We start from the raw sequence: 27,400 nt of genomic DNA on the forward strand, positions 1-27,400 counted from the left end.
AGGAGGATGGAGAAGGAGTAATGGTGATTCCAAGCACATAACAATTTGGCACAAGTCCTTATGTATCACTGAAAGCTCCATGTTGCACATATGTTGTTTTCTTTGTTCCTAATAACATCACTGAGAAGAACAGGAAGAACACCTTTTTTTTTTTTTTTTTTTTAAGGAGAATCAGAGAAAGGGATGAGACAGGACAGAACAGTCTTTTTTTAAAACAAAACAGAAAAAGATTTATTTATTTATTTATTTGAGAGAGAGAGTGAGAGAGCGAGTGCATGCGAGCACAGGGGGAAGGGGCAGAGGGAGAGAGAGAAAAAGCCTCAAGCAGATTCTGCGCTGTGTGCAGAGCCGGAAGCGGGGCTCGATCTCGCAACCTGAGGTCATGACCTGAGCCAAAACCAAGAGTCAGATGCTCAACCAACTGTGCCACCCAGGCACCCCCTGGAAACACACTTATTTTAAGGAACCCAATACCCAGAGAGGTTTATTAACTTTCCCAGAAGCACATAGTAAGACAGAGGCAGAAATGGGGCCAAAATCGAGGTTTTCTGGTACTGAAAGGCAATTCTTTTCATGAAATCAAAAATTAACTTGCAGAAAACATCAGAGATCAATCATTTTTGCAGCTTAGCCACAGAGCAAAGAAATTTTGCTTCCATTCACTCTAACACCTGACCAAGCTCCAGCACCCTATTTCCTAATAATTTATCCCTTTCAACTTATCAGCCCAAGAAGCAACTTAACAGATGTGAAGATAGTAAATGCTTCACCAGATGGTCCATTTCCTGACGACCTGCCTTGAAGATGTCTCAGATTATCTGTGCCATGCTCCAGAAGTCACCACCTCAAAAAATCCCCACGAACATTAAGTCCCATTCTCCCTGGAAATGCAACTCATATTCCAGTTGTCAAATATCATTCGACAAATATTTCTTAAGCACTTTTTGTGTCAGGCTTACAATTTCTGTGATCATCATGATATTTTAATGCTACTAACTGTGACATTATTAGGTTAGCGAAGTATTTTAAAATATGTCAGTAAAAGTATGCATATTAATTAAAATGTTCCCACATATAAGCTTTATACTAACCTCCCTGGGCTGATGGGAGACAAAAGGCTTTTATTAAATACTATTTGATAGGTTAAGTATTTTAGTGTCTCTGCCAATCATTGCTATAAATGCATATTGAATAAAAATGAATAAAAGAATATTTATTGTCAAGCATGAAATGGGTGGAAAAAGCAACTATCACTGTAGTATTGTCTGTTCGAGTCAGATGTCCTCAGACAATAGCAAAAAACAGCATTTTCAAGCAATGGCCATGCCCTCTTGCCACTGACTAACATTAGGTTTTCTTTCTGTTTTTAAACATTCATAATGAGACAGCTAATTCTCCGAGTGGAGACATGGGGTACTGGCCAACATGCCCATACATTTTTGTGTTAAGGGAGGGTCTTTTTAATGGCATCCAGGGCATTTTGTTTCTTTAGCTGTCCAAGGACGGTAAGTATGTTCACAACAAGAAAGGCAGGTCCAAATGTACAAAAAGCCACAATTGAGAGAAGACACCATCTCTCTCCAATCATACAAAAAGTAGAGTGTCCATAGGGTACATAAACTCTTAGATAAGTGGCAAAAAAGATATACTTTCACGATGGGAATATGTGAAAAAATGTCACAGAAGCATGAACGAAAGCTTTCAGAAGTCCAAGTTCTACCCACATTGTGATAACCTAGCTCCCCACACAAGTGTGTGTCTTACACAATCACAGGGCTCGGCCCACCTGCCCAGCCCTCACTCCCAGATTTCACGAAGGCAGTCTTATGTGGGTCTAAATCAGTGGAATTAGAACCTGCTGTGTTTCCTGATCTTCTCCATCATGATAAGTGAGAAAGGCGTTCATGATAAGTAAGAAAAACAATCTGATTAAAAGGAAAGTGCACTCAGCTAGTCACAGAGCTGACCCCACAAGTCAGAGGTTGTAAAAGGCAGCCAGTGCACGAACTCCATCTGGTCGGCACATGTATTGTCTGCCGGAGCAGTGTCCTAAAAACTGGGAGCCAGTACTTCTAAATATGGACGTTTCACATTTTCTAAAATGCAGATTTCCAACTTGGGTTGTTTTTTGTTTTTTGTGTTTTTTTCCTAATGACATCTACCCCTTTAGACCATGGAAGATGACTCCCTACTGTTTCCACAGAACTGAGAGGATTTTTCTCCTTTCTCACTGTCCCCGTGCTTAAAGAACTGCTCTGTTTTCAAAGATGAGAAAATTAAAGTGGAATCTAGTGAAGTCTAGAATCTCTGTGAGGTTTCTTCTATCTGCTTGCTTCCCACAGTTTCCTTGCCCACCCAGCCCCTTCAGACATCCACATTGGTGACCTTGGATTGAGTCTTAACCTTACTGGCCCAACAGCGTCAAGTCAGTGTACCACGCAGGGCCAGATCTAGAAAGCCAAAGGTAAGAACAGAACATTCGTGCAACTGTGAACTCGGCCTCAAACTGGCATCAGTGCCAGCCAATCTATTTACACAGGTGTAGAATCACGTCTCATCTGTTCCTTGGTTTTTATTTAGAAAGAAATCACAACAATCACAATAACGATGACCAAAAGCAATTTTTTAAATGCCGTTCCTCAAGAATACTCATGAAGAAGGGCCCATGAAGATAAGTAATGGCTCATGATTGTAGGACCAGAGACCTTTCGGAGACTTGGAGGGTCTCCCAGTGTGAGGATCAGTGCTGGGACACCACGATGTAGGGAAATTGAGTAATAAAACGTCCAGTAATTTTAGACTTTACTTGTCAGGACTGAAAATGCAGCCACCAAGGTTGCTTGATGGCAGGCTCTAGAACTGAGCATACGTATGTGCGTGTGCCCAATTATACACAGACCCGCCATTCAAGTTGAGAAGGGCCATTAGGTCTGCTGGGTGCTAAGCAGAATCCTCAAAGCCCACAGCCACAGAAAAGGGGAAGAAAGCCCACATTTGCTAAACTTTTAACCATGTGCCTCACACAGTGCGGGGCACATGACGCATATCACAACTACACAAAGTTGTCTCCCTAAAAATAAGCTCTAGCCAGGGGCGCCTGAGTGGCTCAGGCAGTGAAACGTCCAACTCTCGATTTCGGCTAAGGTCATGATCTCAGGGTTGTGGGATTGAGCTCCTGTTCAGGTTCTGTACTCAACGGAGAGTCTGCTTGGGATTTTCTCCCCCCCACCCTGGGCTCCTTCCTCCCTGAAAAATGTCTTCCCCATCTTCGCAGATTCACCCAGTTTCTCGTGTTAAATATCAGGGGAGTGAACTTGGACTTTTTCTTTTGCCTTATCCTTTAACCTATCAGCAAACTTGTAAATTCTACCTCCAAAATACTCCTGCAGTCCCTCCATTTCTGCCCATCTCCACACCTACGTCCCTGGCCCAAGTTCCAGGACTCCCACCTGGATGCCTGCAATGATGTCCTAATTGGTCTCGCCACCTGCACAATGTTCTGTAGATGGCAGACAGAGTGGGCCTCTCCTGATACAAAGAGCGTCATGTCACACCCCAGGAAAAACTCTGCAGTCTTCCCGTGGCAGGAAAAACAGGATACACAGTCCTCAGCCTGGCCTCCACGGGGCTGCAAGCTCCCACAACCCTACCAGCTGCTCTCCCGCCTAGTTGGCATGTCTCCCTTGCTCTCCTTTCCTCCAGTGCATCGACCTCCTTCCCACCCCAGGGGCTTCACTTGTGCGCTAACCTCTGCCTGAAGTCCCCTTTGCCCCGCTCCCTACCTGCTAGCAGCTACTCATCCACAGAGAGGCCTTTTTCTGACCCACAAATCCATATTAGGCACTCCTATTGGTCTTTCTCTAGAATACTTAAAGTTTGGGAGATTACATTATTTTGGGTATACATTTTGGGTAAACATGAATTTGGGAGACTGTTTAACATCTGTCCCTTCACCAGACTAAACACTCTGTGAAAGCAGGGGTTCTGTCTGTATCCTACATCATCCACTCCCAGCACACAACAGACATGAACAGGGCACCCAGCAAAAATGTTTTGCTTCTCTTCAGACTCCTTCATTCATCCCTCCCTCAAAAGCACAGGGGGTAGGGCAACAAAGATTTGATCTACAAAACAAAACAGGGGCGCCTGGGTGGCTCAGTTGTTAAGCGTCTGCCTTTGGCTTAGGGCGTGATCCCACAGTCCTGAGATCGAGCCCTGCATCGGGCTCCCTGCTCTGCTGGGAGCCTGCTTCTTCCTTTCCCATTCCCCCTGCTTGTGTTCCCTCTCTCGCTGTCTCTCTTTGTCAAATAAATAAATAAAATCTTTTTAAAAAATTTTAAAAAGTAAAAATAAAAAACAAAACAAACAGTCTGCAAGGATACACTCCATGGTCATGTAGAGTCACTGAGCATAAAGTGAAAATCACTGCAGGATCCCACTTTGAGCAAAATTTTATTCCCACTCCCACAGATGGTCAGGCACCTAATCTCACACGACTCAGCACACACGAGCTCCCTGAAGAAAGCTCTTCCTTGCTCCCATGTCCTCAGTCCTCCTCAGTTTGCTCTTGGGCAAAAGGTTAGGGAAAATGGATGAATCTCGTGAGCACATGAAGGTGAGAAACGATACAGCTGGTAAGTAAGTAAGGCTACCAGTAGGGTGGTGGAGTCAGAATTTAAGAATTAGGCGAAATTTAGGAATTAGTTGCCGAAGCAAACACCTCCATACACCGATGTTCCCATGGGATCTAGAGGGGGCGATGCAGGGCAGAGCTGAGAATGTAAAGCCGACAGAAAGTGTCTGAGAGCTAGGAATCTGTGTGATGGACGTGTGGCTTGCGGGTAAGGGGAGTCAACATCCAGGAGACTAGACAATGCCCTGCAGAAATATTCCACTGCCCAGTAATGCAAGGACCTGGAGGTGAGAGAAAGGTGGACTCAGACAAACTCGAATTTCCAGTTAGGCACAAGGGACTGCTCTGCAGAGACCAGGAAAGGGGGTGGGAGCTGGTGGAAAGCCCATGGGCGGCTCCCGGCTCCAAGCTAGGACTGGGCTCCAAAGCTGTCTTGGAATGGCTGCCAGTAGGCTTTCAAAATAGCCAGAAGCAGAGGGGGCTTTTCTGTGTTGACTCTCTCATCAGGCAGGGGATGTTCCTTGGAATCTGACAGAAAAGTCTCTCCTACCTGGGCTGCTCTTGGGCATTTTCACTTCTGTTCTGAGATCATGGGATGTTAGTTTTTCCTACCCACTTAGGCTTTTTTTCTCTTGGTATTTCAGAGGGGTTTAGGATCTTCTATTATGAGTTTCTCCATCTGGTTATTCTTCAACATAAAGCCATTCTTCTGGTTGGTTGTATTGTACATGGTCGCCATGGAAGTGAAGATGAATTACATCACGCAGGAGGGGAGACCCACCAGCACGTCCTCAAGGACACAGAATGATTTTAATTATTCAAATTCCTAATAACTTCTTAGAAGATATGTATATGGTTTTGATCATTTAAAAAATTGAAAATGGGATATATTTTCTAAGGGGTATTCTTTTATTTAGAAAGCAGCCTGTTGATAGAGAACCATAGGATAATGGAATTGTGAAAGCAAGCCACCACTCTTCAGCACACATTGGAAGTTCTCTGAATCAGGATTTTTAAAAAATAAATAAAAGATAACCTTTGGCCATTCTGGTTCCATCCAAGAGATGACGCAAGCAGGCCCGGTGATCGCTTGGGTCTAGTTACATAAAACCACGAGTAGACTGGTAATCCTTTGCCAGTTCATTATCACAATCTCCTCTATTTACTTTAAGACTTCCTGAGGGGCAAGTTGGCTTTATTGTCCTTCCTCAGTTAACTCTGCTCTCTAATCCTGGCTTAGCTTCAGATTTCATTGCTGAGCCTAAAGCATTCATTCAGCTTCTCAGTGTTTCCCAGGTGAATGCCCTGGGAGAGCCTAACCTACCTTAGATTAGGGACCGAATAGAATGAATAATGGGGTAGCTAGAAATGGTTTAAAACAAGAGGACAACCCATAAATAACACTGTAGTGATTAAACCTAAAAATACATCCAAGGAAATATCGGGGTGTGGCCAATGACTTGCTCAGGACCCTGGGAACAAGGCTCTGAAAGAGGATCTTTTCTGTGGTACACCACCGAACCAGCCATTCATGGCCTTCACTGGTGTGTCTCTGCCCTCCCCCGAGTCACAGGATGAGTTCTTTCTCGACACCATTTTCTGGTCATTGTTGGCGGTCATATTTTCTTTCTGACATGAACTCGCCTAGAGTAGAAAATTGCCAGAGAAGATTTCAGAATGTAATGATACAACAGATTTGAAGAAGGTGGAAGAGGTCTGAATCAAGGAATGTGATCAGACTGTAGGTAGAAAAATGTAAGGACACCGATTCTCCTCTGGGGTCTCCAGAAAGAATGCAACTCTACTGATGTCTTGACCTTATTCCAGAAGACCCATTTTGAACTTCTGACCTCCAGAACTACACGATAATAAATCTATGTTGTTTTAAGCCATCAGGTATGGGTTACTTTGTTAAGCAGCAACAGGAAGCTAACGCATACAGCATGACGAAGGCTCTATCTCCCCTTACCACCAACCCATCAAACCGCTCTTGTGCAAGTCACCGGAGAGTTCAATATTGCTGAAGCCAATGGAAAATTCTAACTCAAGTCATCTTACAATGTCATCATAACTGGCCTCTCAGAAGCTTTTGATATGCAATACTTCCTCTTTCTTGAAACTTTTGTATACTTGATTTCTGGGAGGCCAAAGGGCACTGGGTTTCCTCCTAACTCATGGGCACCTCCTTCGCACTCTCCTCTAAAATGCTCCGGCTTTCCCTCCCAGGCACAGGAAATGGAAGGTTCTAAGGCTTTGTCCTGGGGTATCTTCTCCAACCTTACTTACTCCTGAGGTGATCTTATTTAACTTGAGAAAGAATCATTATGATGAAGACAACCAAGTTCATGGCACCAGTCTGGAAATCTCCCCTATGCTCAGAGGTACAACTTGCCTATTCTGCGCCTCAGTTTTGTTGTCTGATAGGCATCTCAAACATGTCCAAGCAGAACAAAATTTCCTGCATCCCTCATTTTATCCAAATTTCTCTGAAAACACCAGTTTACCATAGAGACATCCCCTGACCACTCTGATTGCCCTACACCCTATAGACCTACTAGTTCCACACACACCCACACACACACACACCCACACATACACACACCGTGCTCTCCCCCCTCACCCTGCTTTATTTTTAGTTTGTTAGTACTTTCACTAACGTGCCTGACATCATTTATTCTTTATTCACTGATTGCTTGTCTTCCCCACTAGGCTGTATATATTCTCCACAAGGACAGATTTCTTTAGATTATTTGTTTTTGCATCCTTAGTGCCTAGAAGAGGGCCTGGTACATGGAAGGCACTCTATAAATGCTTATTAGCACTGCCTCATGTTAAAGTTAAATGTCTGGCTTATTATTTTATATATATATATATATAATTACATGGTTATATAATATATAAAAATATAGACATATGATATAATGCAGGCTCCCTATAGTGAGATAACATTTGCTTAAAATGGCGTCAATCAAGGTATGGTTTGCAAAGGTATTTTTTGAGGAGAGTTTATTTCCAGCTCACTCACTGTACAAGAGCTGCATGGTTTCTGTTAACTTTGGACTCTGCTTCAAGTATCCTCCGACGGCTCTCACTTACCATCCTGTGAGTGACATGGGCTAGGGCGCTCCATCAGCAGGACATACATTGGCTGGCGTCTTATGTCCTGGGGAAACAGGTAGATGGGAGGTGGAGTCTCCCATGGGAACCTTAACCAGGTCCCTCTTTTTTTTTCCAGACGTGGACTTTCTGGGGAATAATAACTAAGGAGGGGGTTGTTTTTGTATTTTTTTTACTGCCACAAAGATGCCGCATAACACAGCTTCTGCTTTTAATAAGTTAAAAGACTAAATGGGAATATATACATGTGTATGATATACATATCATATCTATATGTAGATAGCTATATATAGATATAGATGTATATACATATGTGTAAAAGATTAGATGTAAAATATCTATAGTTTAAGCTTCCTGAAGTTAGGAAACCAACCTAATTGTTCAGGTTGACCCCAAGGAGAGTTGATCATTTCTGTTATCACTCCATAGAGGTTTCTCGTATCTCCCCATAGAGATGAGAACAGCTCTATGTATATCATAATGGTTTTTTAAAAAATGAATAATTCTTGATTTTGTCTTTTAGATTTGAACTGAGCATTAAAATCATCTGGGGGGGGTCCTCTTTTCAAGTATATGCCCAGTTACATCAGAAGATCTTAACCTGAGTCCCATAAATGGAATCTATAGTTTCATAGCTTTCCTGATTCACACAAAGATCTATTCCCAAAGGTTGAAAAACACTAAGCTACCCATAGATATTTAGATTGTGGATCTCCTCTGCTCAGAGGGGTGGTGGGGTGAGGAATCAGGAAAGCATGGGGGGCGGGGTGATAATTGGTGAGGACAAAGGGTGGCCCTTTCGTACTGACGTGCCCACAGATGACCTTCTTTACTCACCAGAGTTCACCTACCTCTACTTAGCAGCCCAACTATGTCATAGCAGGCTTATCACAGTAACGGTTATTTCCATATTCATTCATACTGATATTATGGGTGGGAAAGAAAAATCTGAGGTCGGGTCTGAAATTAGGGAGAGACAACATCTTACATGCTAAGGGTGAGTAAGTAACTGGAAGTCGTCGAGTTGCCCTGTCTTGACATTTTGACTCCGCAACACACCCTCCAAAGAGGGCTCAAAGGCCTTCTAGGTTGTTTAGTCATGACCCACATGTCAGCACAGCCAGGCCAGGACACAGGGGACACAGAAGCCCTCCTCCTGTTCACGTCATTCATTTGGCAATAATCACATACTGCGATGTGACACCTCGTATGACAATGTCTTCTATTAGTATTGACTGTTATCTTATTATTTCACTTTTGTGTGTATATACTAGGCTCAACCAGATTGAAGGGTTCTAGAAATCAAAAGCTTTGTCAAATATTGACCATGGTGCTACACGCACAGTTGGCACCTAATTATTTTTTCAAATGAATAAATGACAATGCATGGAATAACTAAGACTGTATCTGGCTCTTGCTCCAATGTAAAGAGCCAAAGTAAGACCTGTCTCTTAAGAGCAGGTTGTTTTGAAACCTCCATTAATATCAATGAACACTTTATCAGTTTTAAAATTCTGTGACCATGCATTGAGAGTTTTATATGATGATAACATACCTAGGTCGTCCTTGATACTTTACAAAACGCTTGCACACACGTTCTCAATAACTGTGTATTATTTGCAAATGTAGAGGGGCTCTGAGGTGGTTCTCTGATCTATTTCCACTCTCCCTGGGGGCAACCTGAACAATTTAGGTTGGTTTCCAGAGAGATAAGTTCCCTAGCTCCCTTCAGGTTAGGATCTGATGGTTTCCTCAGTTACTGAGTCCTCTTTCTGCTCTTTAAATCTGTCTGCTCTGGTTCTATCTTTAGTAGTCATTTAGATAAGACCTGGGGAGTTAATGTTTTCCTGGCGAAACCTGGAGGAACACGTTGCTGTTCTTCCCCTTCTTTCATGAAGACTGGAGAACTGCTTAGCAATGAAAGAGGCAGGTCGATCTACTTTAAATAAGGCAGCCTGGCTCTCATAGGATTTCTTAGAGCACCAGCCAATGGCAGCCTGTCAATGGTGAATGCAAATATCTCACTGATGTTACTATTTGTTTTGAATGAAAAGCAAGGGTAGCAAAATGTCCATTAGAGATGACAGTCAACTTTGAACGGCGCTGCTTCAGTGATGAGTCTCCAATGAGCTAGAAGGATCGGGCTGGGAGAAGTCCAAAGACTTGATGAATCGCGAAGGTTTTAGAACCACACTGTGTCAAAGGGGAGAGTGTTATTTCTTAATTTGACAAATACTACTCATTAAACCCAGGGCAGCATCACAAATGGCAACAGGAAAAATATTCCAAAGCTAAGGCTAGAATAGCAAACATTAAATATTGTTGTGAAATGGTAGAATCTTTCAGGAAGGCATGACACTGGCTATGTACAGCAATAATTCTGATATTGTGGAAAAGAAAACAGGGTGATTCCCTTTACAGCAGGGCCAGCTGCATATGGAGGCAACTAGTACAAAGTGTCCAGGCTGACCACCCACCATCACTGTGGTTGTCACAATAGTGGTTTCCAGGTGCTCACTCCTTTGGATTGTCGTGGAAGGACACTGTTGGCATGTAGAAGGAGTTGACAAACTGACCCAGTAATAGCTATTTCCATATTCGTTTGTACTGGTATCTGAGAGCATTCCTCAAGGCAACAGACAAAGGGGATTCAATAGTAAGGACAGAAAATGTCCAGAGTAAGGGACACGATCTGGGAAAGACACATGAGACACAGTCTTGAAGATCCTCGGTTTGGAGCAGAACAAAAAGAAGCATGGAAGTTTGGAGATGACCACATTAGACCTAATGCTGGTTTTGCTGATGCCAACATTTTTCCATAATGGTTCCGTTGGGAGTTTCTCCAATTAAATGAAGAGAAAACAGAAGAGTCTGTGTCTGACCCAAGGCAGATTGCTTCCTCTTCTCCTCTCTTTGTCACCAGTGTCACTCCTCTGTGCACTCTGGCCCTTTCTCTCTAAGGGATTTACTGGATGAACCCTAGGACAAAAAGCAGGTCAACAGAAACCCCCAGACTGGGAAGGCACAAAATAATTTTAAGACCCCCATTGTATGATATCTGCCTTGCTAATTAGTTCACGGATATGATGTACATTATCTAATTATCTGCCTCCCAAATTACCAAAAGTCCATATGGCTGTTTAGCAAGGCCACAAGTGCTGGGCCTGTTTGGAAGAAATCCAACTTCACGTCTATGTGGAAAATGGAACCCCAAAGAGGTAGGAAGCTTATAATGGTTGTAGGAAAACTTCTACGTCAGCTCACAAAGCCGTGAAAAAGGTGTTCGATATATGTGTTTGGCTCCAAATAAAAGACACTTCCTACACTCTGCTGTTTCATTTTGATAACATCTAGCTCAGTCATTTGTCCCGAATCACTTCATTTTCTTAAGTCGAGTTTTGGCTTATTACCATACAGATGGGGGTTATGGATTTCTTTTTTTTTTTTTTTTTTAAGTGAGAATTCTCACTTTGCTATGTTAATCGAGCAGAGTGACATCCTTTTTGATTGCCTGGTGAATTATGAAACCAGATCAAACCACAAATGTTGCACTTACTGTAACAAAAAACAACAAAGAGTGAGTTAGTTTTTGATTTAAATCCATTTATGAGCTTGGTAGCCCCAGGCAAATTGCTTAACCTGAGCCTTTTATTTTTTTCTAATTTATAAAAATCAGGGTATGGTTGTCATCTAAGGAAAGTTGTGTAAATTAAATGAGCTCATGTTTGAAGAACAGTATATAGTGCCATTAAAAAACAGGAATATTCCCTACCTATGTGTCTCAGATTAATGTTAATGGGAATTTGGGAAGGTGAGGAGGTGGTCTGACCAAAAGAATGTGGTGGGAGGGGTCCGTGAGAGGTGGGACTTATTTAATATCTAGTTTTCGGTCCTGAACTCTGATTTTTTTTTAAAAGATTTTATTTATTCACTTGACAGAGATAGAGACAGCCAGCGAGAGAGGGAACACAAGCAGGGGGAGTGGGAGAGGAAGAAGCAGGCTCTCAGCAGAGGAGCCTGATGTGGGGCTCGATCCCAGAACGCAAGGATCACGCCCTGAGCCGAAGGCAGATGCTTAACCACTGAGCCACCCAGGCGCCCCTGAACTCTGATTTAGATCAGAACTTGTGTATCTTTGTCAATTAATAATCACAAACTCACTAAGTACGTATCTAAAGTGAAAGTACATTTTTCTGGGGGCAGGGCACATGAAGAGGCAGAGTTAACAGAGTTGCTTTTCCAAATTGATAATTATGTGAGTTTTAAGGCAATTGGAAGGGTTAGGAGTGGAAGAAAGTCTGTGAACTTGAAGAGCCTTCATGTTCTCCCTTGTGGTGTCCCCTGTTGTTGTTGTTGTTTTTAATGCCATTTGCTTTGCAGAACCTGAGACCTCCTTCTGAATGCCTGACTAATGTAGAAATGCATTTGTAAATGTTGAGAAGCTGAACTAGGACTCTGAATGTTTCCTGCATACATGCAGTGCCAATGACTCAGACCTCCTCTTTCACCCAAGATGGAGCCATCCGTGTACCGGCACTGCTTGTCCAGCTCACTGTTCCTGGCATTCAGATCCAGTGGCCTGAATCTCTCAGAACAGGTTCTGTTTGCTATTTAGCCCCTCAAAAATAAATGTGTGAAAAAAAAAATGGGGATACCTCCACAGAGACAGGTAAAGAATAAGTTCATTTGCAATAAATGGTCCTAATCAAGTGTTCGCTAAAGAGCTGCTGATGAGCTGGGGGATGTTCTTTGGGTGTTGGGTGGATTTTTTTTTTAAAGGTGGCTTGACCTTGTTCCTAGATCAGAATTTCATTACATGCATTCACTGAAGTCACCTCTGTTGCAGGACTGCAGCTGCCCGGAAGTTGCCCGTCCTTATGGTTGGGTGTCTTCTCAATGACTTCAGAGGCAACTTGCAAAGAGTGCTGCCTGGACATCCCCTCTGCTCACTGTGACTCCAATTACAGTAGCTGTTTTTGTTCATTTTGTATCCTCATTGTGCTATTTTTTTTTTAAGATTTTATTTATTTAGAGGCAGCCTGAGCATGAGCGTGGGGAGGGGAAGAGAGAGAGGAAGAGGGAGAATCTCAAGCAGGCTACCTGCTGAGCGTGGAGCCTAACACAGGGCTCGATCTCACAACCCTTAGATCATGACCTGAGCAGAAATCAAGAGCCGGACACTCAACTGAGTGAGCCACCCAGGCTCCCCCTCACAGTGCTCTTTAAATAAACAGTGATGGGATGGAAAAGGAGTGAATAGGATGATGGGGACTGAGAAGTTTGGAAACATAAACAAGGCACTTTGGAGTTCCCAATACAGAGGCTGACGCCTTTCCCTAGTCACTGAATTTGCCCTTTACTCACCATTGCATGATTCAACCATACTGGAAAGATACCGTCTAGGGCCTTAGGGTAAACAAGCTCTCGATCGTAGAGAAAAAGGATCCAGAACGACAAAAATACAAACTGGAAAATAAAATACAAAAATAGCATCATTAAGTTTGTTTTCCATCAGAGCTTTCTAAGTCAACCAAGAAAACATGACGAAATAAAAATAGATACCCGTTTTAAAGATATCCTACAGACACCTAATAGAAATGTAAAACGAAGACAAACTTCCTGACTGTTGAATTGCTATGTCCACTCTCTGGGGATTCCAGAGAATTGGGGATCAATTATTTGTCCTCGTGGCACACAGGGTGGATATAGATAAACAGGATTCACAGACCATTAAGTCATTTTATTGGAACCAATGACCTCTCTAGTCTAAGCTTTCCCTGGGGGTACTGAGATCAAGCACATGGGGTGGTTCCACCCCCAAGTAGGCATGGCAAGGGGACGAGGGAGACTGGGAGAGGGCAGAAGTGACAAATGCCCAGGATAATTCCCAAGCTAGTTAATGAGGATTGTATCTCCCCCTTGCTCAGAGCTTTGGAACGATCCTCAACCTCTCATGCCCCTTGGCTGTCTTGTCAAAGAGTCTGTCCTCTGTGTTACAAAGTCAGTGTAGAGATGGGGAGAAAATAACCATTAATTTTTCAATCCTCTTATCTTCTTGAATTCCAAAGGCTCCATTTCTAAGCCTTAAAAAAAATGAATAAACTCCATTGCTACTAAAAACCTGGCCTTTAGATTTATGGGGGTGGAGGAGGAATTATCCTGCGAAGCAAAACTGGAATGCCAGGACTTGCTGTGTTACCTGAGAACTCATCAGTGTTTGAGCAGTTTCATTTTGCATCTAAGTCTGAAGTCTCAACACTATAGGATGCAGGACAATGACAGGCAGAGGGAGGCAGTCATTTCTAAGCATAGGCCCTGCTGGGCAGCCGGCAGGCTTGATCTCAGTTTGTTTCCATTCTAACCAATGAATGAAAACAGAAGCAATGTCATCGAAACGTGGGCAGTATCAGCAAATACGCTCACTGTCGCTGGCATATGTCGGGCTTCTTTCCAGTGTCCATTCATTCAACAAAATGAATGAGGCACTCACTGTGCACCCCACACTAGATATTTTGGACAGACTGTCTCGCTCTCCCCCCAATTGTCTTTTCCAAGAGCCAATTCTGAAGTTCTCATACCCCTCTCCCCCCTCTTTTTTTATGGTTTCCACTTGCAGAAGTAACATATGTTCATTGTAGCAAGTGAAACAAGATGTATAAAAGGGAAAATAAGTCATCTGTCTCCCCAGCACCCTGCATTCCCAGGACTCCGGTGGAGCCGAGGCTAGCTTAGTTGTAGCTTGATTAAGAAAGATCCTTCCAACTTCCCCATTAGACATCCACAAGGATCTTGAATCAAACATTAGCAAAGATAAGAAGGCGGTGATAATTCTGGTCAGTAATGAGCCTTCTTTCATGATGACACTGGGCAACACGATGCAATCCTCAAATAAGACATTCATGCAAATGCACTTGCTCTGGTCCATAATAATGGGCACCTAAACAGCCTTGCTGCCCAGGAGAAGTGTTGTTCATCCAAATGGACATGTGTATTATATTACTAACACATCTTTGTGACTTACTGTGGAGATCGGAAAAGCCAGCGTGGTAAAAAGCAGGTCTCTGAAGGTGGTCATGAACTTAATGTCTTTTTCCCCCTTAATTCTTTTTAGCACATCTTCCAGGCAGGCGACCCCGTAGAAAATGGCCTGCAAGAGCTGAATTCATTACAACAAATGAGGGCATTTTCATTTGCTTTAATTAATACATTCTTCACTGACGTAGAGCTCCATCCCTCTGGGAGCAATGTTGATTCGAGAAGGAGGGGGCTGTTGGCTGTGTTGGTTGAGAGCCAATTCAAGGGCTGGTCTTCCAGCTCAGTGGGCCCTGACCTTGCTCACTAAAACTGATTGAGTAAAGTCGTTTAGGGGATAATAATGTGTACAGTATTTAGTGTAATGGACTCGAGCTAAAATGGAAACAAAATAAAGAGTCAGCTTAAAAGGAGAATGTAATGAGAGATACCTTAGCTGCATGGAGGTGGGCAAACCAAATTAATAGCACGAGAGCAAAGAGCCAGACACAATGGTGGACATATTCTGGCCTCTTCCCAGGAAGAAAAAAAAAATATGTTAAATGCCCAGTGCTACAATCTCATTAAAGAAGCCGGAATCAGGGTCAAGAGCACCACAAAGGAGCTCTGTGCTCTCCTGAGGGAGAGGCACAAAATGGCGTCTTGGTTACCTGAGGGAGAAGCTGATGTCCTTCTCTGATTGAAAGGGGGTACCTGAAGGCCTCACAAAGAAAATCTGGCTAAGGAAGTGATTTAAATCCACAGGGATAGAGCAGACCGGGGCCTCTGGTGCCTCACTAAATACCATGAGGTCCTGGAGGTGAGGTCAAAGAGAAGTAAGGCGCGTTTCAGGGAAATAAGACCAGCTAAGGGCAAACTTTGCCCTTTCTTACTGTTTTGCACAAACATGTGGCTTCTGATTGAGGGTCTCGTGGGTCACAATACAGAGTTGGGGTTGGTTTTGATCGTGCTTGCATTAGATCCCATCCTATTCCATGAAAGCTCTAGGTTGGTACCAAAGGGGCAATCAGGACGCCACTCCGAGAGTATGTGTCAGGCAAGGTGTGGAACCTAGGGCATTGCTCTCAGGATGGATCAGGTTGGCTGTTGGGGAATGACGTCTGAGGTCTGAACTCTAGGAAAAAGAAGTTCTAGCAGAGCTGGCCTCCTCCCACTCTTTAGCCTGAAGGGGTGGGTGAGGGAGGATCCAGAGGTGAATTAGGCCAGCAATACGCCAGCTGGGTCCTCAGACCAGCAACACTGGTGTCACCCAAAAGCTTGTGAGAAATGCAGGCCCTCCGCCCCACCCCGGACTATGGAATCAGAATCTCTGGGAGTGGGGTCTAGGAACTTGTTAACTAACTCTCCAGGTGATCCTTACTAAAGTTCTGGAAATGCTCACTGGATTAGACATAAATTTATCACTGAAAATTCCTACTTACTACTCAAAGCTATAATAATGGACTCCCATTGATCTCTCGTTATGTGCCAGGCTCTGATCTAGGTTTCTAATTTCTCATAACCACCTGATGAGATAAGTCCTATTATTATGCTCTCTCCCAACCCGTATTACAGATAAGGAAACTGAGACATAGAGACATGAACAAACTTGCCTCAAGTCTCATGGTGGGTAAATGCAGATTCAAAACCCAGAGTCTAATTCTTGAATCAGACTTAAAAAAAAAAAAAAACAAAAAACTGTCCTACGAACAGTTTAGGTAAAGCACTATGGGAGGTCAGAAGAAAGACAACTGTCTCCAGGTGGGAGATTTAAAAATGACTGTGAAAAATACTGATGCCTGATTTTCAACCTATCCCCCCAGAGATTCTAATTTCCTAAGAGGTATGGCCTGGACTTCAGGATTTCTAAAAATTCTCCCAAGTGATTCTAACTGGGACAGCTAAGGTTGAGAACCACTTGCCTAGAGGAACTTCCATTTGGACCTTTGGATCTGGCCTTCCCAAGACAGGTGGGACAGTGGAGATCCAGGGAGCAAACCCTCCGGTGGGATGAGCTTGGAGAGAGAGAGAGCAAAGTGGAAAGTGATGCGGGGGCAATGCCCTCAACCGTGGAGCACGAGGAGTAAGGGGCAGCAAAGTAGCAAAGAATGATCAGATGGTAGAAAACCAAGAGTCCCACGGTCCCTAAAGGGAGGAGGAAGTTTTGAGCCAGAAGAGTGGCTCCGGAGAGGGGTGGGAAACAGTTTAAAATGTCACGAAGAGGTGGTCACTCCAATACTCGTCATCTACTTTTGACATTGAGCCCTTGGTCTGTAGAATTTGGAGCAGTCTTTTGCACATGGATGTTAGAGGAAGTCGCCTCCTCTTCCAGTCTTCCCACCCCCACCCCCCGAACAGCTCTCACCTCACCCTTGGTTTCACTTCCAGCTGTTCAGGACACAGCAGGCAGCGGCTTCAGTTAGGGAGGCAGCATGGAGCCTGGGCCCCAGCGAGGAGGCCCGCGCTCTTCTATCAACGGAGCAATTAATCACATACTGAGCACTGAGAGTCTGCCAGGTTTTCCCTCTTTGGGGAGAGACAGCCTCCACCCAGCATGTGAAGTCCATGTGACCGCTTTCCTTAGCAAGAGCTTCCTGGAGTCACCATGAGTCAAACTCGTCCTAACTTTCTCTGGCTCTTCCCAGTCAAAAATGTGGAAATTGGATTGGGAGAAAAGAACACATGACTCAGAGCCTCCCTGGCTTCTCCTTCATCAATAAAACTTTTCTCCACACCACAAACTTGCCAATTACCTCTCCACGTCCCCCACCCCGCCCCCCACTCCCCACCCCCACTCATACGTATATGCCAACTGTGTGTGTGGATCAGCCTTGTCCCCACTGATCTCAATCTGCATTGACATGCCATCATCTGTATCAACAAGGGATATTTGTGGAGCCCTCACAAAGGAACTCAGGAGGGAGGCGCCAGGGTGTTGCCAAGAGAAATAAATAAGCCAGAACTAGGGCAGAGAGGAGCCACACATCAGAGCTGGAGGGCAAGGAGAGGGGGGTGCCATGAGCTCATTCAATGGGGAAGCTTCTTGAAAGGCCTCCAGGACAGGTTGGTATCAGCTCACCCAATGCGACAAGGGTCTGATCATTCCCCAAAGACAATACAATGAAATATTTTAAAACGAGTGCAGAAAGAACAGTCAAGGGAGAAAAGGGCAACTATCAGGGATTGAATTGTGCCCCCCACCCCAAAATTCTTATGTTGAAGTTATAACCCTCTGTGGTTGTATTTAGAGATAGGGCCCTTAAAGAAGTAAATAAGTGAAAACGAGGTCAGTAAGGGTGGGTCCTAATCCAATATAACTGGTGTCTTTCTGAGAACAGGAGACTAGGACACAGACCACATGCAGCATGAGGCAGGACCATGTGACGACACAGGGAGAAAAATGTGGCATCTGCAGGCTAAGGAGGGGCCTCAGGAGAAACTGACCCGCTGATGCCTTGATCTTGGACCATTAGCCTCTGGAACCATGAGAAAATAAATTTCTGTTGTTTAAGCCACCCAGGCTGTGGTACTTTGCTATGGCAGTCCGAGCAGACCAACACAGTAGCAATAAAACAAGATGGCAACAACTGGCCTCCTTTGAAGAATCTCACAACAAAATGGCTGTCATTTACATTTCTCAACTATTTGGGCTGCCCAGGGAAGCAGACCCGATGATACCTCGATCAGGGTTTATTTCAGAGCTACAACTCTGTGGTTTATCTCTTCTATCAATTCTTTTCTAAGTTTGTTCCTCGTGCCTTTTTCTGAAATGTTGCTGGTCTAAGTTTGTGAGCTGGCTTCCGTTTTTGCTGCTCGCTAACAAATTTACCACCTGGGAAGGCTGAATTCCATTTTTTATAAGTAGTGCAATTTACGAAACCACAGCTTAAGGAAATTTTGTTTTTACATTCACGTGGCTTCACAAGATTCACAAAAATCTTGAAATGATGGAAACTTCGCCTTTCTAAGTCATCAAGTTAATTTCTTTGCCTTTAAGCCAGAACCTTCTTCAACTATCTCAGGAAATGAGAATTTCTTCTATTTAAAAAATAATTCCAGAGAGGGAGATTCCACAAGTTTCCTGAACAAGACATTACGTATCTTATTGGATGAGTCAAGTCATCCAATGCCCAGCCCAGCTCTGTGCCTGACTTGAACAGGCTGGGACTTTCTTAGGTCTTGCCTTCAAAATGATGCAAGACTTGCAGTGGGAAACTATTCCAGAATAAAAGAACACATGGAGACTAATTGTGGTGAGTATTTTCTAGAACGGTGGTAATGGAGGTAGTGGTGTTTGGGGGCAGGTAGAGGAAGCTTTTGCTAAAACAGATCTGCACTGCATATGTAATAGACCGTTTCAAGCATCATTCATGAGCATTTAGCTTAAGGAAAAAACTGAGATAAAAAACAGAGAAGAAATGATATGAAGAACATAAGCTGGCATGAAGAGGAGTGGAAAAAAAAAAGAGAAGAAACCAAGAGAACACTGAAGGACAGGTTGAAAGAAGAATTCTAAGAATGCTCAGCCAGGTTTCCATAGCTGCTGACCACTGGCTTCAGAGTAACGGCAGGATGGGTCGGCTGTGGGTAGGCTCCCTTACAGGTGGGGTGGGGTTCCCTAGAAAGTGCCTCGGACCAGGTAGACCCATGTGCTGGTCATTTATTTGTGCAACCAACATTCACAGAGTGCCTGTTAAGGTGCCAGAAACTCAGAAACTGTATTAGACATAGTAAAGCCTAGGGAAGGCTCTGTGCTCGGGTGTCTTTATTGGGAAGAAGAGAGGAGAAAGAGGAGGAGGAACCCTTTCTATATGTTTACTATTTTACATCATATAGGTCAGGTTCCTTGGGAAACAGAACCAGATTCTTAGATCTGCCTGCAGAGTGTTCATTGAGGAGTGCTCTCAGAACAACTGTGAGAGGGAGGGAAGGGGGTGGGGGGAACAGGACAGAGCAGTAGGAAAAGATGAAAGGCAAGGCACTTGCATGGAGTCAGCTGGTCCCCAAAGGCTTCTGGAGCTGAGCTGGCACTTCAGAGTTGTCCTAGAGCCTGGCCTTTCTACCCCAAATCAACTAGTCATTGGATGCAGCAACCCCAGGGAGGGCCCTGAGCCGTGTCTAGGCAATTCCCTTCTGCTAAAGGCTTTCTGGGGCAGGACCTCAGCTGGGAGTCATCAGCCACCAACACTCCTCCTGGGAGCTGGGGAATGAGTACTGTGATGCTGGGAACATGGAGGGATCTGGGGGCCACACGATGGGATCCACTCAATATGAGGATACTGAGGCTGAGGGATGTTAGATAACTCACTCAAGATCACACAGCAAGGGAACAGCAGAGCCAGCATTCCCTCCCAGGCAGCCTGACTCCAGAAGCTGGGTCTTCAATCACTGATCTCTATATGGTGTGTAAAGAACCTACCAGAACGTCATGGTTGCCCAGTTAAGTTACAGCTATTTTATTTTGGGTGCTGGTGGTGACAATTTCCTACCATCGCTTGTCTTCCTTTCAGCTATCTGAGAGCTGAAAACAGTGACCTTAAGCATTTTTGTGAATAGAGAGTTAAGTGTATTTCTGACTTCGTTGAGTTCCACAGATGAATGTATTAGCCTGATGATGGAAATTAAAAGTTGGCCCCAAGTGGGTCCTGTAACATAAATGGATCCCCGTCTTCTCATTGTTTGTGAGCTGCTTTGGTGTTTGGACTGATGGAAGGTCCTCAAGGATTTCTCTTCCCATGGCCCTGCTTTGCGATCTTGGAGGACCCATGTGATGAAGTTGCTGTTGTCAGGGTGACAGCTTGAGGAGAATGAGGTCAGAGCTGCGGGAGGCTTGGGCAGCTTCATGATAAATGGAGGGAAAGGTCATGTCTCTGTTGGGTAAGGGGGGTGGGGGCCACCCAGAATCTCCCCTGGAGATCCCAGTTATGTGGCATGATGTCTCAGGAGGAATTTTATTTTTAAAAAGAGGAAAAACCAGCACACTGTATAAAGCCAGCAGGTTAAATTGTAGCTAAAAGTCCCCTCTATCCCCCACCTCCCAGCTTAAGGTCAGGGGCAGTCCCTGGATGGAAACGGAGTGGATAGAGAGGAGGGGTTACAACATTTGTGGAAGTCCCAGGCACTAGAAGCCTGAGCTGACACGAGCACCCTGAGGATGTCTACAGCACTGCCAGGTCTCCACACCCAGCTCCAGGGGCCTCCCTATTCAGCACGACTCACTGCTCTCTGCTGGAGCCTGCCAACTCTACTCCCGGGACAGCCCCAGTGCCTGAAGCTGTACCTGTACAGCTAAAGGTGGGTCCACAGTGGCCATCCTCTGGCCGGGAAGCTGAAGCATGCACCCTGCAGTGAGGCCAGTGGGTCACCCATACCTAGATCCACAACCCACCAACCATGGCGCTGTGAGGTGACCCATGTCCCACTAAATCGCCTTGCCTTCTGCATGACCTCCACTCAAAGATGAGATGACTAGAAGCTCATCACCACTCTCCTATCTTCTCTCTTCATCGTCCAGCATGTACAGCATTCTGAGAGCTGCCTGCGTGTTAAGTCAAGCATCCCTCATGGTCATTCTCTGATGAGACACTCCTTTTATTTCTATTTGGCGGATTTGGAAATGCAAAACACAAAGAAATACCTAGCCCAGGATCACAGACCCTGGAAGTGGTAGAGTCGAGGTGCCATCCCAGAGACTCAAGACAGTCGAACTCATGCTTAGAACGATGCGGCTATACAGCCTCTCTCTCCCAACAGAGAATTGGCCACCTCTTCCCTGGGGTAAGTGTACTCCCTCGTTAGGCAAAAACTCACATCTCCCCTCTCTTTTCTTTACTCTCCTTGGGCAGGAATTGGTCACTGTAACCAACTCTCCGTGGCACCCCTCCCACACCACACCCTGCCACCAATCCTGTGTTCCCTTTGAATGCTGTGGGATGCTTCAAGAAGAAAATGGGGTTGCTCCAAATGTTGACCTGCACTAAGGTGGACTGTGCTCTTGAAATGAGGCATAACTGATATTCAGCCAAGTAAAAATTAAAGCTGTTTAAAGGGAGGGGGGTAAATCTCCTGGAAAGCAGGAAAGGGTACCGACTTCAACAAGCTTGCATAAAATACACTTAAGAGTATTACAGCAAATTATGAGACTTCTGTGCCCTTATAAACACAACCATTAGCTAATCATTAATTAGTCATTTGTTAGCACCAATTAATCATTAGGAAACACAAGTAATAAATCAGCCCGTGAGGCCTCAAGAGTGAGAAATGTTAAGACCCAGGATCTCACCTTGAGTAACATATTTGGAATCTATCTTTAAATTGGTCCTCTGAAACCCAGTCAACCCACCTTCACCAATTAGAAAAGTTTGCATTAAGTCATACTTTCAAGATGACACCTCACCGAGCCCGGACGGGAGACAGCCACAGGTAAGCAAGCCCCTCTCTGCTCATTTCAAGAGCCAAAAGATGTCAGAAGAGATAATATTGCTCAGGAAGGCAGAAAACACTGAAGATCAAGTGTAGTCAACGTACCAAGTCTCTTGACTTTTCTTCTGGGGGCACTCTGTGCCAGGCCCTATAACAGATACAGTGTAGAATCATAGAATGTTAGGAGACAGAACTCCCGTTTTAGAGCCATTTACAGTTTGATTGGAATGTTAAGACTCACATGTGGGTGGAAATAAGAAAATAATACTATACATAAATAAGCAGAGACTGAGAAATGCTGTAAAAACTCAGGGAAAGGAAAAACAAATGTGAGTTGACGTTGATCAGCAGAGATTCTAAGGAAAGCATGGGGTTCTGGGTGGTCTATGAAAGCGCCGAAGTGGTAGAAAGGCAGGTAAGTCTTTCATCCAAAGATGGTGTGAATGAACGCAGGCAGAATGGTGATGGCAAGAAGCCTAGGGGCCAATGCTGGAGAAGACACAGGCCTTCCTGGAGAAAAGACCAGCTTTTCTGGGGAGAGGGGGACCTGAAGGCTGGGTAGGCAGGTGAGTTCTTAAGTCAGGAGTTTGCAATTGGTTCCATAAAGTAGGAGGGAGCCCCTGTGATTTCTTGAGTAGCAGAACCACCCTGTGCAAGCGGGCTCATGATGTTTATAACAAAACCAAACTCAAACCAGTGCTTTGGGAAGATGAATCTGGAATCTGAGAGGTAGATGGACGGATTGCTAAGAAGAGGGCAATGAAGAGATAATCTCATCACCCAGGTACAAATTAATAAGAGCCTGTAATTAGAGAGAGAGTAAGATTGGGGAAGAAGGGAATGAACCCAAGGAAAGGTAAAATGTAAGATTTGGTGGCTGATTCGTCAAGGAAGTGAAATACCAGGAAAGAATAGTGTCTTTGACAAGATAAGTGGCTTTTTTCATTCTTGGAAAAATGAGGGTTCTGGGGCATAGAACTAAAAATGAAGAAGTCAGGGAGCTGGTTCGTGGGAGTAGGTGAGAAGTCTGTTCTCAGCCATGCTTACTGTGAGGTGGGATATCCATACTGGAATTTGGATTAGATCTCACCATCAATCCTAGCTACAGACCCCCATGTCTTTTAGTTGACTATTTTTAATATAAAGCCAATACATACTCAAAGCTGAGGTTTTCACTGTAGTATCCTAGCTCCACAAAAGCATTTCTTAGTGGTTTTCATTTGTGTGTTTGCTTCATAAAATTCTATGATTGAAAGAAGGAGTCACCTTGATAATTTCAAGTACATGAGAGCTGCCAGGACGAATCTTTCAAGCCAAAATCAAAAGCCAGCAAGTGGCCAGAGAGGAGGAAGCAGAACCTCCAGGCCCTTGGATTTGAACCTTCTGAATTTCCTCTCCTTAACACTTCAGAGTGTCACTTTTTCCGACCACGCATAACCTCTGTTTAGGATTGTGATTCCCAAGGATTGGAATATTTTGCTCAGTTTCTGAAATCAGAGGTTTTTATGGCACCCTACATTTTAGTTAAAAAATCTCAAACATTAATGAACATCCCCAAAGGATGTACTATTTTTAGCTTTTAACTTTAATATTTTTACATGCTCCCAAAACATTTTTTAAAAACCGATTTTTCTCCCATTCATTCACATTTCATTCATCAGAATGTGGTCAGCTGGGCTAGAGAGACAAGAAGGAATCGAGTCATAGGATTGGTTGGTAAATTGTTGAAAATGTGTATTTGCCATTTGGTCGAGTGATTCATCCTTTAAGATGGAGCCTGAGCCTATAAAAAATTGAAGTGGGATCTGAACAAGGCAAAATGTGTTTGCTTTTCTTAGATAAATCTGTTAGTCTGTGCTGGAAAATGGCATCATTCCCCCATTGGAAATTGTGCTTCCCACGCAACATACGCCACTCTGCCTTCCCTCACAGATTTCCCCAAGCAAAGTTCAAAATCCCGCTTGTGTTTGTAGTCAGTCCCATGGTGAAACCATTAATTTAGTCTTTCCATTTGAGCTCATCTGAGAAGAACTCCAAGATATGATTCTTTTCAAAAGAGTGTTTAACAATTAGCACAAAATATAGCTACCAATAACTACTGAATTGGGTTTCTCAGAGCAAATTGTCAAGTCAAAAAGAAAGCCAAAACTCACAGACAATGAAGAAGGAAGACAAAGAATGGAACTTTATATTTAATAAAACTCAAAGGTGATATGTGTAAAAACACTGGTACTATAGACAAATAGCTTGCTTCCTGGTATGGTCATATGGACTTACCAGATTTAGGAATGTCAAGTACTTCCACTGTCCGCCATTGAGAAAGATTTTGGATTTCCGCTGGTCTCCTCCTTGTTGTGAGATGTAATAATTGAGAAAAATATACCAGATCAAAACAAGGAAGTGGTATACGCAGGTACAAGTCTTCGTCATGGCTAGCTCTGACCAGGGAGCTGTGAATGACTCAGGTAGCTTTCCTCTGGTGTCCTTCTGTGGGTCACAGCCGAAGTCATAAGGCATGCCCCAGAGCTGTAAAACACACCCCTCTGGGATTGGGAGCTCTAACAAGACTGAATTTTGCTCCTCTCATAGGCTCCTTCCCTGATAAACTTGGGAGACAGGATTATTGCTGGTTTTCAGATGATTTCATTTAGATAATGATAAGTAATCCCCAGATTTGCCTAAGTTTCAAGGCTTAGGCTTTGAAGAGGAGCTGGCGGAAGGCAAGATCTGCACTTTGCACTATTTGGCTGGGTGGCGGTTAAGGGACCTTATTATGAAACACCAGTAAACTCTAATCAATATTGTCAGGGCCATATCCTCTGTTCTTTCCTTTTTATCTGGAACAAGGAAGTTGGAATCAGAGACAGGATCAGGTTGATAGACGACACAGGAGAGATTATGGGCATATTTATGGCACAGGGGAGGTCAGTAGAAAGGGAAAGGATATTATAATCTTGCTCCTGAGGTCTCTAGGGCCCTACGAAATCTGCAACAAACTGCTCCCCCAAGGAGCAGCCCCAAGGCTTTTTTTTAATTTTAATTTTTTTTTTTAGTGTTGTATCTATACCCTAGAGAACCAAAGGTTACCCAGGGCTGCCCCAGATCATTTACATGGATGTTTCTGTGCTCTGAGAAGAAAGAAGCATAGCAAGAAGTCTGTGGCCAAGGAAGCATGGGAAGAGGTTTGTAGCCGTGACCTCAACATACCTGAGTTTAGACATTTCTGGGAGAGAGTGAGGGTCTCTGCATTGCCTTAGAGGGGAAGAGAATGTGCTTAAGCTGGGCAGAGTTTGCAGAACCGGGCCCCTCTCAGCAGAAGGCACCTGAGAGAGCGCTAGAAGTGTGATACCTTGTGACATCACCAGCTTGTTTCCCTGGGCAACTGACTCAGAGGGTTCTGAACAAATCCCCAAGGGAAAAGCTCCCAATGCTGTTATGTAAGTCTGGAGCTGGTGCTGTTCAATGATTCAATCAGGGCTAACAAGTACTGAGAGAAAGAACTACAGGCTACACATGGAGGACAAAACACAGCCAAATCCACCTCCTAAGAGTCATCAAGAACAGTATATGGTGGCGGGGGTGGGGAGAGCAAACCTGAGCCAGCAATAGAGGGTCTTCATTGAAGGTGTTCACCAGGGAAAGGATGATCTCACAAATGATGACATAAAACTCTGTGCACAATTTCATGGCCTAGGTTGAAAATGCAAGTAGAGCAGCTCAAGCTTTCACCGTGTTTATTATGTGACAGGCCTCGCTCTGAGTGCTTTACACATACGAGCTCGTTTAACACTCTAAACACCAGTATGAAGGAAGCACTGTTACGAACCTCACTCTGAGGAACCTGGGGCTGCTGAAAGGATGCCCAAAAGTAGCAAGATGCAGAGCTGCTGTCTGCACTCTACCCAGTGTGCCTGACCACAAAGAAGCAACGTTTGCATTGCATACCCTCGACTGCCTTTGCGATGTTTCTCCACCCCCTGCTGAACCTCTTTTATTCCTCTCTCTCCCATGGGAAAATTCCCTCAGGAAGGGATCAGATCTGTTTTGAAACTTGGTGCACATATAAGTTATTGTGCTATGTCTCCTGGGGTGTTTTCATGGTACATTGTCATTATAGATTTAGGGGTTTTATCTCTTTATACAAAAATCTCAAGCATAAGTCTGCAGATGGGTAAGGATTTGAGGCAAAAGTGAGAAAAGAGAGGAAGACGAAGACCCAAATCTCTGGAACATGTACATCCAACCTGGAAACCGGCCTTTTAACATCTGGATTTTTTTTTCTTGCATTAACCTCAATGCTCATAGATGAAGCCTTTCATAAATATTGATACAGTTGGGGCTCCTGGGTAGCCCCGTAGGTAAAGCATCCGACTCTTGATTTTGGTATAGGTTATCATGTCAGGGACGTGTGATCAAGCCCCATATCAGGCTATGTGCTTGGTGTGAAGCCTGCTTAAGATTCTTTCTCTCCCTCTCCTTCTGACCTTCCCCCCAAAAAAATATATATATTGATACAGTTATTTATATGTATCTGTACGTTATTCAATGTTTGATATTGGAATCCAACTGTTAGCATTTTAATCAATGATAACATCTATCTATCTATCTATCTATCTATCTATCTATCTATCTATCTATCATCTATCAGGATTTGTATGTAGAAAATATGTAATTTTTTTAATGTAATATATTTTCTTTTAAGAATTTCCACAAAAATGTTGTCTAAAGGAAATTCTACCTTGTGACCGTGTTCACATCATAATTTGTATCTGTGGTTGAATAACCAGATAAGTTTCCATGAAGCACTTTGACCATCTGTTTCCTGCTCTGAGACCAGGTGGAGCTTTGGGGAATAAAGACAGGGTTACCACTTAGCTACACAATATTACTCACTAATACATACTAAATCTGCTGTTAGCCTGCTTTTCTCCGCTCTCCAAGTATCTGGAGGCCTCATGTCATATCCAGGAGGAGAAGAGAATTGTTCCCTAATTTAATAAAAACCTGCCAGAAATGCACACTTTTTTCATGGGAAATACTAAAAATATAAAATAAGCATATTTCACATTTTGAATGGAACAGATGACTATTCAAAGTAACGTTCTTTGAAACTTTCCCTTCTGGGAGTGTAGAACACCAATCTTTAATTTCACAAATACTTACTGATTCAGCAACTGCTAATTGCCAGGTACTTACAAGGCTCTGTGGATTCCCTGG

At 43.9% G+C, this 27,400-nt stretch overlaps 1 protein-coding gene across 1 annotated transcript in view; it reads right to left on the reverse strand.

Moving 5' to 3' along the window:
- The window catches only part of ADTRP (androgen dependent TFPI regulating protein), a 65,795-nt gene extending 40,890 nt beyond the window's left edge, over nt 1-24,905 (reverse strand). Inside the window, exons 1-3 of the mRNA XM_044388746.3 lie at nt 24,461-24,905; nt 14,772-14,906; nt 13,115-13,216 (exon numbers count right to left, since the gene is read on the reverse strand). Coding sequence (XP_044244681.2) covers nt 13,115-13,216; nt 14,772-14,906; nt 24,461-24,700 — 477 coding nt within the window. The 5' untranslated portion in view covers nt 24,701-24,905. The remainder of the gene's footprint in view (nt 1-13,114; nt 13,217-14,771; nt 14,907-24,460) is intronic.
- Nucleotides 24,906-27,400: the final 2,495 nt, after the last annotated feature.

The sequence above is a fragment of the Ursus arctos genome, unplaced genomic scaffold (genome assembly GCF_023065955.2).
Source record: "Ursus arctos isolate Adak ecotype North America unplaced genomic scaffold, UrsArc2.0 scaffold_31, whole genome shotgun sequence".
Lineage (NCBI taxonomy): Eukaryota > Metazoa > Chordata > Mammalia > Carnivora > Ursidae > Ursus > Ursus arctos.